The 14,654-nt window shown below is 51.7% G+C and overlaps 1 protein-coding gene across 18 annotated transcripts in view; it reads left to right on the forward strand.

The window, feature by feature from the left end:
* The window catches only part of AGBL4 (ATP/GTP binding protein like 4), a 1,422,311-nt gene that overhangs the window by 1,213,054 nt on the left and 194,603 nt on the right, over nt 1-14,654 (forward strand). For 3 of the 18 annotated variants that reach the window (XM_038558096.1, XM_038558097.1, XM_038558103.1), the window contains 2 exons: nt 4,705-4,853; nt 10,885-11,098. The exons of the other annotated variants lie outside the window; for them this stretch is intronic. In XM_038558096.1, coding sequence (XP_038414024.1) covers nt 4,705-4,853; nt 10,885-11,098 — 363 coding nt within the window. The remainder of the gene's footprint in view (nt 1-4,704; nt 4,854-10,884; nt 11,099-14,654) is intronic. 18 annotated transcript variants of the gene reach the window in all.

Consider the following 14,654-nt stretch of genomic DNA (forward strand, 5'->3'; position numbering starts at 1 on the left):
CTGGAAGTCACCCAAGCATTAACTCATTTTAGAAAGGTCTTCAGGAAGAACAGCAGTAGTCTAACTTGTGCCAGACAGAAACAGAGGAATGATATAATTTTGTTTATTTGTTGTGCCAACAAACATTTATCAAGCCCCTTACTCTGTGCCGTGATTCCCATTTTATGGAAGAGACCCATGGGGCTTAAAAGGTAAAATAAATAACAGAACCTGTTCTTCCACCAAGTTTGCTGAATAAATCCAGTGCTTCTCTATCAAATCACAGCTATTTGTATGCAAAGCAATGGAGTTTCACAGGTAAAAGTCTCCACTCCTGCAGAACTGGGACAAACTGTATTTTCTTGGGAACCCCAGTGCCTCCCAGGGCCTCGATCTTGGGATGCCAGCAGGGATTGTGTGCTGGATGGGTTCCTGAATGACTGAATGAAAAGACAAGTACTACCTTTTATACTTTTTTAAAAGCTTCCTTTACCCAGCTGAGAGGTTTCTCTCCATGGAAGGTGTATTTTCCCCAGAATAAACCCAAAGTGGATCAAAAGGCTTTTTTTAAAAAAAAATTCCTACTCTTCCCACAAAGTGAAAAAAAGTTCCTTTGTTACTTAAAATATCTGCACCAGATCGTACAATGCTGTCTCTTAGCGCAAGTGCTTATTATTGTGGCTAATTTGGTCACATGTGTTTGAAGGAGAACAATGCCTCAGAAATTTTTAAAAGCAAAACAGCAATCTGAGGCATTTGTTGTAATGAGATGTAAATTGCCAACATCGGGTAGTAGAGCCGACTAAAATTTGCAATGAAATGTTTTTCTCCCCCTTCCCTTAAATTAAACACGCTAGAGGCCCTCCCTCTTCTCCCCAAAGAAATCACATGCTCTTTTTGTTCCTTTTCTTTCGGATTCTGTAATACTAAACACCCCCTTTTACTGATCGATTCATTCCTTCATTCATCTGCCATTCGGGGAGCCTCTGTTTTGTGCCACCTCAGTGCTGGGCTCTTCCAGAGGCATTTTCGACCCCCCACTTTGCAGGTAGGAGAAGCCGAGGCACGGAGAGGTGAGGTGACTCGTGTAAGGTCATGCAGCTCTGATTCACACCCGGTCCCCTGAGGAATGCCTCCCAGGACGTGTGCCTTCGGCTGGCCTGCCATCCTTGCTGAGGCCGAGGAGCCAAGCACCTTCTGTATACGGTGCTGAAGAAGGGGGAGTCGCAGAGAGCAGCCTTGGGTGCTGCCGAGGGCGGTGGGGAACAGTTTTCCTTGAAGGCCACCAGACCCCTATACAGTAGTCCCGGAGGAGACAGCCCAAGCCCAGGGCTGTGCCAGGGGTGCCAGGACGGCTCTGTGTCCACCGAAGCCACGGTTTAGCAGTGACTAACGGAAGCAGCCAGGGATAATGGGGGGGTGGGTGGGCGGCGAGCATCGTGTCCTGAGGGCCCACTCGGCGCCAGACGCTGCAGTGGTCATTTCATATATATGGTCAACTCATCTTCAGTCTTGCCAGGCCTCCATTGTGGCTCCTTCCTTCAGGTGAGCCAACAGGGTCAGAAAGGTTAAGTAATTATTAATGTGGAAATTAGCTGTTGAGGGTAGAATGTGAACCAGGCACTGTGCTGAGCCCTGGTCTCTGAACTAAAAGGACACAGTCCCTGCCTGCCCTCGGGCCTCCCTGTCCAGTGGGGAACAAGTGGGGGAGACAGGCATAGAAAGAGTTGAGTGCGGCTGCTCGTTGTGGGGGTCTGAGCCCGGGGGGTGGGCGCAGAGCTCCCCACCTGAGGGAGCTCACAGTTCACCTAAACAGGCAGTGGCACATCCAGGATTTAAACCCCAATGTCTGACTCCAAATTCTAAGCCAAGGGGTGGAGACAATGACTCCCTCCTTTTGAAGAGATGGAGCCACTTCATGGAAGAGGTGGCATTTTGAGTCAGGCCTTGAGTTGCCTGGTGAAGTTTGGCTGGGTGGACGTCTGTGGGGTGGAGTGGTCTGACGGTAGGAACAGCGCAGGCCCAGACTGGGGAGCCGGAAGGGGTGGTGTTTGTGTGGAGGGGGCCAGGCTGCACTTTGGAGTGGAGTCTGACTGGGGGGTGGGGGGCAGCAGCGGGTGGAGCCAGAGAAGCATTTGACTCTCAGCCTTCACCCCTGATGTCCCTTATGTGTCCCTGTGTAGCCATCGGAATCACCTGTCCTGGCTAGCTGTTTCTGATTTGTTTGACAACCCCAATTTCTATTTCACGGGCTGCCAAAAAGGTCACAGAAGTTTAAAAACGGCTCCCACCCACCCCAGCCTGCACCCCAGAGCACGTCAACTCAGCAGCAGGGCTTTATTTCAGAACCTTTGCCCCAGCCTGCTTAAGTCCCCTCCTCCCCCACAACTCTCTCCCCTCACGTCACAGAGAATTTGCCGAGATCCTGCAGTGTACCAGGCACTGTGTGGAGGGTGCCAAGACTGCAAAGACAGTAAAATTTTGCCCCCAAAGAGCTTCACAATCTAATGTGGACAATAGACACAGATTGGCAGATGATTGCAGACAGAATTTTCTAGAAGTATTTACAAAACAGAGACACCCCGAGCCCCACCCAGTCGTGATCAGAGCGAGGTCTCACAGAGGAGACACCTAAGCTCCATTCTTGGCAGGCAGATGAGGTGGCGTTGTGCCAGGCTGAGACAGGAGCACGTCTAGAGGCACGGAGGCCTGTGACAAGCAGCACAGGGGGCCCTGGGCCGCGGTGAGTGCAGAGGAGGCAGGTGTTCTGCGCCTGAAGGAGGCTCCGATGTATGACCTCATCTTGACGGTAGTTAGGAAGGAAGGCGCTAAGCAAGGAAGGACGCGGCCGTAAGGAGATCTCATTGGCCGCCATCGTGGACACGGCTGGGAGAGAACCGGGCCGAAGTCAGGGCCGAACTGGAGTCCTTCTCTCGTCCACCATCTTCGCACAGAAGGAAACGAGGCTTTGGGGGAAGGACACGGTCCTGCCAGAGATGACCTGCGAGCCAGTGCCACAGGGACCCCATCCTCTCAGCCCAGCGCCTTCTCCTGTTGCTGGACTCAGAGCAGGAAGACCCTTCAGACGCCGCGCCCTCCGGGGAAGCCGAGGAATGACCTCCCCCCTGGCCTAAGGAAACACCAAATGCTCCACTTGAGTTTGTGTCTCCGAGTCAACCTGAGATCTCACAGAGAGGAGAACCTTCGGCATCTGCTTCTGAAGTCGGAGCCTTCATTCATTGTTGTCCTTCCTGTGTTCATGTAGCAAACATTCAGAGAATAGCTCCTCGTGCCGGGCGCTGGGGACGACGGGAAGAGCAAGGCCCGGGCCCGGCGCTTGCCTAGCTCACTCAGCGTCAGCGGATGCCAGCGGGGCAACCAGGATGCCACCTGCCCTTCTCTGCCAGCTCCTGCATCTCCAGGTCACTCACCCGCGGCCACACTACGACACAGCAGAGCAGGCGCACACCTGGCCTTGCCCTCCCGGGATGGGCCGCGCTTCTGCATCCGGCCCTCCTGCTCCCAGCCACGTGGCATTCTGCTTCGTACGGGGCCCACGCTTGCAACCTTGGAGACCACCCAGCCTCCGTCTTGCAGATGGCAGCCGTGAGCAGCTCGGGACGATAGTCTTGTCCTAGGAAGCTCTGTCATGAGGAATTTTAGTAACAAAATCCCCAGCACCTTCTCAACCACCAGCCAAAGTCTAGGCTGTGGCAACTGAACATAGAACTGCGACTAGATGGTAGGGCTTTGGTGTATAAAGAGCCCTGTGCCAGGTGATCCACGTGGTTAGGATAAGGGAAGGGGGACCATGAAAAGCATCAGTTACTTAAGGTAGAGGCACGGCCCCCGGACCCGCAGAGCAGCCGCTCAATCCCTGATCCTGGACGACCTCTGACAGGTTTGCAGAGGGAGCATTTCCAGGGTGCTGAGCTCTCCGTTGGCCTGTGGAGTTGCTCTCCTGCAAAAGATAATCAAGTCATTCAGTCTTATTTACTCATTTTCATCCTGTTTCTCTGCCCTTTGGTAATCAAGACACAATAGGTGATTTTAAAAAATAGTCCATCATTTTTAAACGCTAATGGAGAAGAAAAAAAATATTCTCCTTAGAAAGCACCACCATTTATCCAGCTTCCTTTCACTGTTTAAACTGCAAGTAATTTGTGTTGATTGCATTAAAATAAAAATCAGGGTAGCTGCTAGATCAGGCAATCAGAAGCTTAATCTGTATTGTATTTTAATTTCTTGGTTGAAATGTTCCTGTCTAGCTCCATACTAGGTCTTAGGGAGGGGGAGCCTTCTGCTTTCCTACCCTCCCTTCTCTGGCTGTGGCCAGCTCCCCTGGAGGCTGCAGGGGGTGGGGGGTGCTTTTGGCAAAGGCGCAATTTGCATATCGCAGCGATGGCCACCCCTCCCACCCCGGTCTTAACAGGACCTCTCTTCTGAGCAGACAGTTGAGTCCCCTGCATTTCCATTCAGACAAGGACACCCTCAAAGACAGCTTCTCATTCACAGAGCCTAGTTCATTCTTGTCTTCAGTTTTCTTCCTTTTCCCTTGTGACATATCTCATTTATTTTCAAACCTGGGTTTAAGTGTAGTCCAATGGACAAAATAAGCCAGCATATTTATTTTGTGCCACTATGTGCTGATAGATGCGTAGTTAAAAATATTTGCCTTTTATTTTCCTTGGAGTTCTAGACAGATCTCTTTTCTTAACTGCCTAGGTCCTGCCATTGACTTGGAAAAAGTAAAGTCAGAATGTCTCGAGCCCGAGCCGGAGTTACGGAGCACTTTCAGTGAGGAAGCAAATACGTCGTCCTATTACCCCGCTCCTGCACCTGTCATGGACAAGTATATCCTAGACAATGGCAAGGTAGTGTTTCAAGCTCACTATCCATTCCCTGCGAGTGTTTGTTAGCTAGAGTAATGATGGAGAGTGTGGTGGGAGCTTCCTGAGGCACAGCTTGGCCGGCTGGCCTCCTGGCCCGGGCCTAAGTAACTATTTCCAGAATTCGTGTGTTGTAACTAGTGGAGCTGTACTGGGACTTGTTCTTTTCTGACCCCCCTCCATGTTTTTTTTAAATACTGGGCCAAAGCAATTGTAAAACTCAACTGACATTTTAAAATAGCTTAGTAGTGAGAAAGATTTTAAAAAGCATGGCCGGGATCCCTGGGTGGCGCAGCGGTTTGGCGCCTGCCTTTGGCCCAGGGCACAATCCTGGAGACCCGGGATTGAATCCCACGTCGGGCTCCCGGTGCATGGAGCCTGCTTCTCCCTCTGCCTGTGTCTCTGCCTCTCTCTCTCTCTCTCTCTCTGTGACTATCATAAATAAATAAAATAAATCTTAAAAAAAAAAAAAAAAAGCATGGCCGTTTGATGAAACTTGTCCTACCTTCCTATAAAAGCAGATACATAAAATTTGTAAGGTGTACTAGATATGAAACCTCTGATTGACCGATAACTCAATACGTATCCATTCGCTATTTACGACGTACCTACATGTTCTAAACCCAATGCTAGACCCCAAGGATAAGCTGGTGAATGAGACATGCTCCTTGTTGCTCAGCTGTTTCCGAGCTGTATATTCAGCAGTGGTTAGCTCACAGTCCTAGGACTACATATATCTGCTCAGATTGTCTTGTAGGACCCTTAGAAAAAAATCATGAAAGAAAATCTAAGGACTATTAGTAATTATATTGGTACAGGCGTGAAAAAATGATGAAGTAGCCTTGGAAAACCTTAAAGTCACCTGATACAGCAGCAGGGCAGGGAGGTAACTGTTGTGACATCCTTCTGACATCCACATGGATTCATCTTGGGAGAAGGCTGTTGGAGGCCTTTGTCTAGGCACTGGTCAAGGTCAGTGGTAGTGAGTGTTCTGTGTCTGCCACCGTGGCGTACGTTACAGGCATCACCTCTCATTCTCCCCAGAGAATCATCTGTGTCAGTCTATTTTTCTTGCCTTGTGCTTCAGAAGGTCTCTGTTTATCCAGTATTGTTCCCCAGTGGGCTGATGAGAAAGGAAAGGTGGTTTTATTTGGGTTCTTCCAGCTACATCCCTGCACTGGCCAAATGGAGACAAAAAGCAAATATTGTCAGCCGAGGAAATGAAACGTGTTAGTCTCGAGGGCTGTCTTGGATATCCCGCCATTCCCTCCTCTCCCACTGAGCGCTACCTCCCCCGCAGAGGCAGAACTGATGCGCCAGGCCATCGCCCGTTCTGTCTTGACCTGCTCCAGCCAACAGGCTTTAAAAGCCTGCTTTTCAGGGGAGAGGCGGCATGACGGGGTGGAAGGAGGAGCCCGGAGCCTGCGGGCCCCACGGAGCTCTATCTCTGTGCTTTCTGTGGGGCCTTGCTTGGGGGGGCCTGTCCCTTCTCTGGGCCTCAGGATTTCCATCTTGGCGAGGTGGGATGGGTTATCGCTCTCCATAGGCCTTGAATGACTCCAAGTGCACATCTAAGTTGGGTGAATCTTCCTCCATCGGAGATAAAAGAAAGGACTATTCTATGTTGATTTCTTTTTAGTGATGACCACACTGTAGAGTGGCTAGAGACTTTCTTAAGATAGCTTCCAAGAGAAATATATTTCTCTCTTCCTTTGATGACTGACAGTTTCTGAGCATTATGGGGGCTTCTTTTGCAAAGATATCATTTTTCCATCTCCAGGAAATGGGTCTCTCAAACCTCATTTAATGTTTTTAGAGGAGTTGCACAACAAATCTTAAAATTGAAATTTTTTTTTCGTTGGTTGTTGCCAACATGTTGCTATAAAACTGACCTGACTTTTGTTTACAACTAATTTGTAGTTCAGCAGAGATGTTTATGAAGGGAGAGGAGAGGAAGCGGCCAGGCTAGAGATGCAGGCAGCCTCCCAGAGCAGCGGCATTCCCTACATCCTCATTGTTCTTGGCTCTGCTATGGTTCTGACCCTTTCTTTTCTCTGCCTGCATGAACAAAAGCCTTAATCTCTGCAAAGCCTAAAGCATTAGAATAGGATCCATTTCCTAGTAGGAAACTAGCTTTGTCCTATAAAACATTTCACAAAGCCGTTTTTTTGATCAAGTCCCATCCTAGCAGATGCCGTATTTTTAATAACCTCCCTTGACACATAAGGCTAACATTTTGGTCAAATAGCGAACTATGGTTTATGTGAATAGGGCTTGCCGCGAAAGTTACTTTCTGATTCTGATAAAATTCATTGCTTTTCTTTGTCTAGGATGCTTTATTTCAAAAACTCATTGAATCACAAAGCTGCAAAGACCATTAAAGTTTAAATAGTCTAATAATTTATCCGTGGCATAGATGGGGAAACACATCCAGAGCAGGGGCTCCTCTGTCGTTAGAGAGTACGTTAGAGACAGGCAGAGAGGACCTGGAAGCCAGGTCTGCAGGTTTCCAGGCCGGTGTTTTTCCCAGTCTATACTGCTGCATCTCTGAAAGCTGGGCATTGCTCCCGGAGACCCTGAGCTTGGCTATAACCTCGGGAGCCCTTGTCCCAGCATATACCTGTGATTGGTCTTACCCAGAGCCATTTCTTTCTGCGCTCTGATTTGTACTCAAGTGCATGTCAGAAAATATTTTCTTCTCTAAAGAACCATAGCTCATCAGAACTGAAAGTCTGTACCATTAAAACATATTAAATATGCCCATCAGTTTCTTAACTGCTTTGTGTTCAGACTAGTCCTGATCAGTTTGAAGGGGACAGAAGAGGCAAAGCCTCAACCTGTCCCCATGGAGATGTACCGTGAAGGGCTGAGTCAGGTGGTGAAGGCCCTCAGTAGGCTAGAAATTCAGAGGGGGATAGAACTTAGCCCTGGAGCAGTTGAAGAGTGTTTCCTGGATTCGGGACTGGGGCTCAAGAGATTAGCAGGCTTAAGAAGACATAGAAGGCATTCGTTCCTGAGCAGAGACACCACGGCTGGTGGGGGTGGGAGGAGAAGGCAGAGGAAGTACCAGTTACTAAATGTGTGCTGCCCTCCTGACATTTCATTCATGTTATGTCACATAATCCTCTGAACAGCTCTGTGAATTCGGGGGTGTCTCGCCTCTTCTCCACCTGAGGAAAGTGATCTCGGAGAGGTCAAGTGACTAGCCCAAGGTCCCCAGCTCGTAGGTAGCAAGGTCAGGATTCACACCCAGGGCTGGAGACTCCAGCGCCCATCTTTCCGTTACCGCATACTGAAAGTAGAAGGAAGGGTAGGAGTTTGAGAGCTTCATCGTAATGGCTACAAAGGCTAGGAGGTTGACTGGAAAGAGGATTCTAGACGGCTTCTAAAGCTGACTGAGGAGATTGGACTGATGTGATAGTAAATAGGGAGCCATTCAAGATTCCAGAAGGTTCACATAGAAACAGAGTTGAAAACTATGGACGTCATGTAGCCAAAGAAGGAAAGCCGTGTTTAGGGGAACTAATCTGCAGTGTTTCTAGGGTGGGTTGGAGGGAGCAAGGACTGGAGCGGGAAGGCCAGCCCGTGGCTTCTCCTGGTTACCCTGTCTGCAGTAGTGACCCGCGGTGGGGGCCAGCACGGGAAGTGTCTGGGCCAGTACAGAGGAAGGCTCAAAAAGAAACCCAGTAGAATGTTGATGCAGTAGATAGGCTATGTCCCCACCACGGCCATGGCCCTGGCAGCAGCAGGCAGGCCTGGGAACATGGGCTCTGGGGTCATACAGATTTGGGTTTGAATCTTGATTCCAAAATTTACTGCTAGTGTGTCTTAGGAAAGGTAATTTTGTCCTTCCGAATCTTTATTCACATCTGTAAAGTGGGAATAATAACTTCTACCTATTTCCATCTCTTAAGGTTGTTATAAGGATTAAATAAATTGAGATTACTATACCTGGCTCGCTACAGGTACTCAAAAAATAATACTGCCCCCCTTATCTAATAGAACATTGGCCAAAGTGACTGTCATCTCTCTTTTCAGAATAGTAAATTAAAAGACTATAGGAAAGCAAGGCCCAGGGTAGAAAAGAGCAGAGATCTTTGAGAAACTGGAGCTGTCTTCCATCTCTGAGGTTTTCTGATTCTGAGTTTGATCTAATTCAAATTCCCTGCTTCTTCCCCGTCTCAGGAAGCTTGTGAGGGCAGCTGCAGAGTGTCATCAAGGGAGGTGACTTGGGGCCCAGCAGGGAGCAGCAGGAAACTTGTCCCCGGCATGCCTCGTCTGGCACACAGACTGCCCACCTGCAGTTGAGACTGCGGAGGAAAGGCCAGACTTGACCTTGGATCCGTGTTGCCCAGCTGGCCCCGGGCAGCACATCCCACTTCCAGGGCTGCTTATCTTCCCGAGCCACACGAGCAGATTTGCAGGACTGAAGCAGGCAGCACAGGAAGACCACGTGGATCTGGTTATCTGATATCAGGCCTGCAGAGATCTGAGTGATCTTGCGAGTAAAAGGAAGCAAAGGCAAATGAGGCCAGGAGGCTTGTTACTTACTGGCAGTCATGGGTGGGCTGTGTTCCGGGTTGTTTTGTTTTTGTTTTCTGATGATTGAAAAACCTCAGTAATTGGTGAAGGAGGAAGTGTTGCTGACTGACCTGTCTTCCCGGCTGTGTGTGTCCACCTTCTTTTCCAAGCCAGTCTTCCGTAGAAAGATCCAGTCATCTTTGAACAATAGTTCTTGCCTATCTGCCATCAGTTTGGGGTGTGCGCGGTCTCTCAGACCAAGACCTCTCCAGGGAGGTCTCCTGACCACAAGAGGTGGATGACCCACACATCCTTCTGAAGACAAGGACTTTTGGCAGAGCCCCGTCATGACCCTTAGAAAGTCTAGCTCAATATCAGCTTCCTCCTCTCCTTCCCCTCAGAGGCCATTTGCACCCTCCATAGACTCACTAGAAACACAACATAAATGGCAATGTCAAAATCAAAACTATTTTTTAACGATAATATTAGCAAAGGGTTTTGAGTTGTTAAAAGAGCCAGAAAAGAGAAACAATTTGAAAACCTGTAGTTTATTGCTAGATCATTCTGAGTCTTTGACATTTACTGATGCTGCCCTGAAACTCTCTGAGTGCTTCCCTTATAACGAGCGTTAGATTATATTCTATTACGTGTGCCATCAGAATCAGACTGGGGATGCTGTGGCTGTGTTTAATCTGTTAAAGTCATAGGTGTTCTGAGCCAGAAGGAACTCAGAGGTGAAATCCCCTGTTCCCGGTTCAGTTCACAGGAAGCCGGAGCCAGAGGCGGGGAAGGACTTGCACAAACACACTCTGATGAATGGCAGAGCCTGGCAGCCGCCTGCCCCACTCCAGCGGGCAGTGGTTTTCAGACTTCGCTGTACACTGGAGCTACTTAGGGAACTTCCAACCATCCTGGTACCTAGGCCGACCCACAGTAATAAATCAGAATCCCTGGGAATGGGGCCCTGGCATAAGAGATTTTTAGAGCCCTAGATGACCCCTGTGCGTGCCACTGCTGAAAGCCACTGTCCCAGCATGTTCACGTTACAGGGAGAGAAGTCTTTCTAAAGTGTAGGAGAGAAAGAAGTGAACCTATGTGTTCCTGAGGTATGGTCAGGCTCTGAGTGGCCTCGTTACAACATGAGTGCAGCTTAGGTTCCCAGCCCTACAACTTAATCATCGAGTGACTTGGCAACTGGCGTCACCTTTCTCAACTCAGTTTTTAGTTTTTCCATCTGAAATGAAAATCGTATCTCAACGCCTTCCTTCCAGGGTTGCCATGAAGATTTGAGATAGTGGCTATAAAGCACTCAAATAACCCCTGGTGCGCGATAGGTATTTAGTAAATAAGTATTATTTCCCTTAAATAAAGCTAACGTACTATTTATGGAATGGATCCCTGATAGCTGTGCAGCAATGACTTTTAAAGGACAAGAAAAGTTTCCAACTGCCAGCCTGTCCGACTACACAGGTGCTTGTGTTCTTATCCCTTTCAGGTCCATCTGGGAAGCGGGATTTGGGTTGATGAGGAGAAATGGCACCAGCTACAAGTAACCCAAGGAGATTCCAAGTACACAAAGAACTTGGCAGTCATGATTTGGGGAACAGATGTTCTGAAGAACAGAAGCGTCACAGGAGTTGCCACAAAAAAAAAGAAAGATGCGGTCCCTAAGCCACCCCTCTCGCCTCACAAACTAAGCATTGTCAGAGGTAGGTCACTGCAGAACCGAAGCCCTGACGGAGGTGCTGTCCTGTACTCTCAGGACGGTACGGGACCCGGTTCAATTCCCCAAACATGAGGCTTCCCCATGCCAGGCCCTGGGTGTGGACCTCCTCCCAGAAGAGCTCACGTCTAACAGGGAGATGAGACGTGGACACAAGTACAGTTCTAGGTGCTAGCATGAGAGGGGGACTGATGACATGTTGAGGGACGTCTCAGGAGGGGAGGAGACCCCCAGCTGGAGAATCAAGGAAGGATTCCTGGGAAAGAGGGTCAGAGGGTCACCGCACTGGGCCTCAGAAGCTGTGCTCCTGACCACTAGTCTCTAAGTGTCCAGCCGCCATGCTTCAGTGAAGAAAGTAGACTCTAGCAACAAGGACATTTTGAGCAGGCCCCATGCCAGGTTCCAGGGCAGACAACAAATATGTCGGGTAATTTCAGGTTTGGATGAAGCTGACGAAGCATCATCACATGTTATGGCAGGACAGGGGGCTGTGTTAGCCGCAGCAGCTGGAGCAGGCCCGCTGGGAGGGGCTGGGGACTGGAGTGGAGGAGGCAGGCTGTGGATGGGAGGGGTGCTACGACGGGACGATAAACAGGTGCAGAAGCCAGCGCGCTCAAGGGATGAGGAAGCTCCGGACAGCCCCAGACTCATGGGGGAGAGCAGAGTGAGATCGGGAGGTGGGCGAGAGCGGGTCTTGAGGGCCTTGAAGGCCACGTGAACAGCTTGGATCTGCTCACAGGAGAAGGACAGGGGGGGTCTACAGATCGTGGGGTGACCAAATGGGAGGCTCATGCAGGGGCTCAGTTGGAGATGACAGTGCCAGGGGCTGAGGTTAGAGCAGTGGGCATGGGAAAAACAGCCAGATTTAGGGTATATTTGGGAGGTCAGGGTAGCAGGACTTGGCGAGATTAAGTGCCCAGCCTGGGGTTGCCGCCCTGACTCTGGTGTGCTGCAGCACAGCTGCCTGCCTGCCTCATGACTACTGACGTAGGCAGCCAGGTATCTTTAGACAGTCAGGTAACCTTTAGTTGGCTGCTGTCTGGAACGGTGGGTCCTGAGTCGGGAGGTCGCCCTGAGAGAGCGGCCCTCCCGGGGAGGCAGCCCCGCCCCGCCCGATAGGTGCCTGCCAGTGACCGGCCGGCCCCTGGCCGTGCCTGCTGTAAGATCACCTGCCGTGTGTCGGCCTCAGGCACCAGCCTGACCTTCCCTGATTCCGCTCCACATCCTCGCTGCCTGGCACAGGGCCTGGCACACAGTAGGAGCTCAGTACGTGAAATCTGAACAAACGGAACACGAGAGTGGCAAGCTCATCCCCGACTGGCTGGCTCTTGGGGTGATTTCTTGCAAATTGCGTCCCCGCTGTGTCTTAGTTTCCTCAGTGGAAGCTTGCCTCTTCACACAGCTGAAAGGGCTGCCTAGGGTTACAGCTTGGGAATGGTGACGTTCCAGCTACCAGAGGAGATGTTCTCTGCCACCACGCGCTGCCCCCGCAGAGCCATCGTGACTCTGATGATCACATCATCGAAGCTCCCCGTCTTTCTCTTCAGCTTTGGGGCTCCCCCTGCCCACTCCCGGGGTGGGCTGATGGCAGGTGGAAATAGCCAGGTCTCCAGAGCCTGCGGTGGAGCCTGGGGTGGCTTCGGGGTCGCGTGGAGCCCACCCTGGTCCATACAGCCTTCACCTCTGTTTCCCCGAGCCTTGTGCGCCGTGGGTATCGAGCGGATGCCCGGTGTCTCCATCCGTAAGGCCGGGATCGCAGTCCTCGTCCTGCTGCCCGGTGGGCCACACACACATTTCGAATGTTCCTTAAACCCCGTTCAGATGACATCCCATGCAGCCGAGGAGCCCCCGGTGCTACAGAACCCCGGAGCCAAGCGGCATGGGGGCATCCCAGGCTCACGGTCTTCAGCCCCACCTGCCAGCCCCCCGGCTTTCCCCACTGACCCGCTCCTCTCTTTCCCACGCCCTTTTTAAACCTCTGCTTTTCCTGACAGGATGGCCCACATCTCCTTCCTTCTCAAAAGATGGCCTTGCCTCTTCCTCGCTAAAGAGAAAAGGACTTGTGCAGCTCTGAGCTGCAGGCCTCACTGGACTTATCTGTCCCCTCCGTTCTTCTGCCTCACGGCCCCAAACAAGAGTTGCTGTCTTCTTTGGGACTGCCCATTGTCTCCTTCTGGGTCCCAGCCCTCCTGGCCTCCTCAGTACCTGCAGGCATGCTCCCGCGCTCCTGCTTCCTTCCAGGGGCTCGTCTCTCTCTCGAGGCCGCTTGTACCTACCTCCCACCTGCTGCCGTGTCTCCTTTGGCCTTTTCATGTCCGGGTTTCTTATGTGTTCAGTGCCCCTGCTGTCTGGTGTCCACCCCCAGCCCTCTACTCGGTCTGCTCCTGCCGAGTGTCCCATGGACTCCCTCCTTACCAAATCGGGCACCTCCTCCCCAGGCTGTGTGATGGGACCACTCCTCCTCTACTGAGGGACCATCCTCGAGCTCGATTCCTCCTGCTTCCCTGGCTTCTCGTCCCTTCTGTGGGCTGCTCTTCTGCTGGCCGCCTCTGTCCCCAGGGTGCCCTCTCTCTCACTCCCCAAGGCCTCCCCCCGCCACTTCCCCCCGGGCCCCTGGCCCTCTCTGTGTGCCCACGGCCGGGCTGAAGTCCGCACTCCTGTCCTGGCTCACGGCTGCGGACCCGGCCTCTGGGGACCCCTCTGCCCTCCCCTCACGCCACGCATCCCGTTCCCCACTGTGCTCTAGCCACAGGGGCCTCTTCCTCTTCCTTCCCATTCCCACCATCAGCGGTGGCCTCCGCCTGCCCCGCACGTCCTGCGTCCTCCTGGCCATCCAGAGCGGCGTCCCAGCAGCCCACCCACCGTAGCCTTCCCTCTGCTCTCTGTCACGTCAGCATCCCCCAGAAAGTCTGCGAAGCATTTCTCGTCTGTTCCTTAACCTGGGTAATTGTCTCCCCAGCCCCGTGCCCCTTAGAATGTATGCTCCTGAGCATCCTGTTCAGGCCTAGCAGGTAGTGAGTGCTCAGAAAACATCTGCCAAATCAGTGAGTGATGTTCCCAAATCTGTCTTTGGCTCCATCCACACTTCTGAGTTCCCGAGCTGAACATCGGGGGGGGCCTCCCGCCCCTTCCGTATTCCCCGTCTTGGTGAAGGGCACCAGAGATGCATCACGCTCGAGTCCTCCCCCACCTCATTCTGTGTGTTGTGCCCCCAGGTACCTTAACTGCCCCCTGCCCCCCTGCCCCACTGCACCCCTCACAGCCCTGTGTCTCCCCCATGCTGCTCCAGCAGCTTCCAGACTCCTCCCTGTCCATTATGTAACCAGAAAGCAGACACGATCCTGTTAGCACCACCCCGTCACAGCCAGGCGTGGCGCCCGTTATTAAAAGTTAAGCTTCTTAACATGTCACGGAAGCACCTTTGTGACCTGGCCCAGCCAGCGCCCAGCTGTTCCCCAGCCGTACACCCGTAGAGCTCTTGCCCTGGTAACTGCGGTCCCCCCTGAACAAGCCTGGCTGCCTCGTCAGGGAGTCTGTACGTG

This window comes from Canis lupus, chromosome 15 (assembly GCF_011100685.1).
Source record: "Canis lupus familiaris isolate Mischka breed German Shepherd chromosome 15, alternate assembly UU_Cfam_GSD_1.0, whole genome shotgun sequence".
Lineage (NCBI taxonomy): Eukaryota > Metazoa > Chordata > Mammalia > Carnivora > Canidae > Canis > Canis lupus.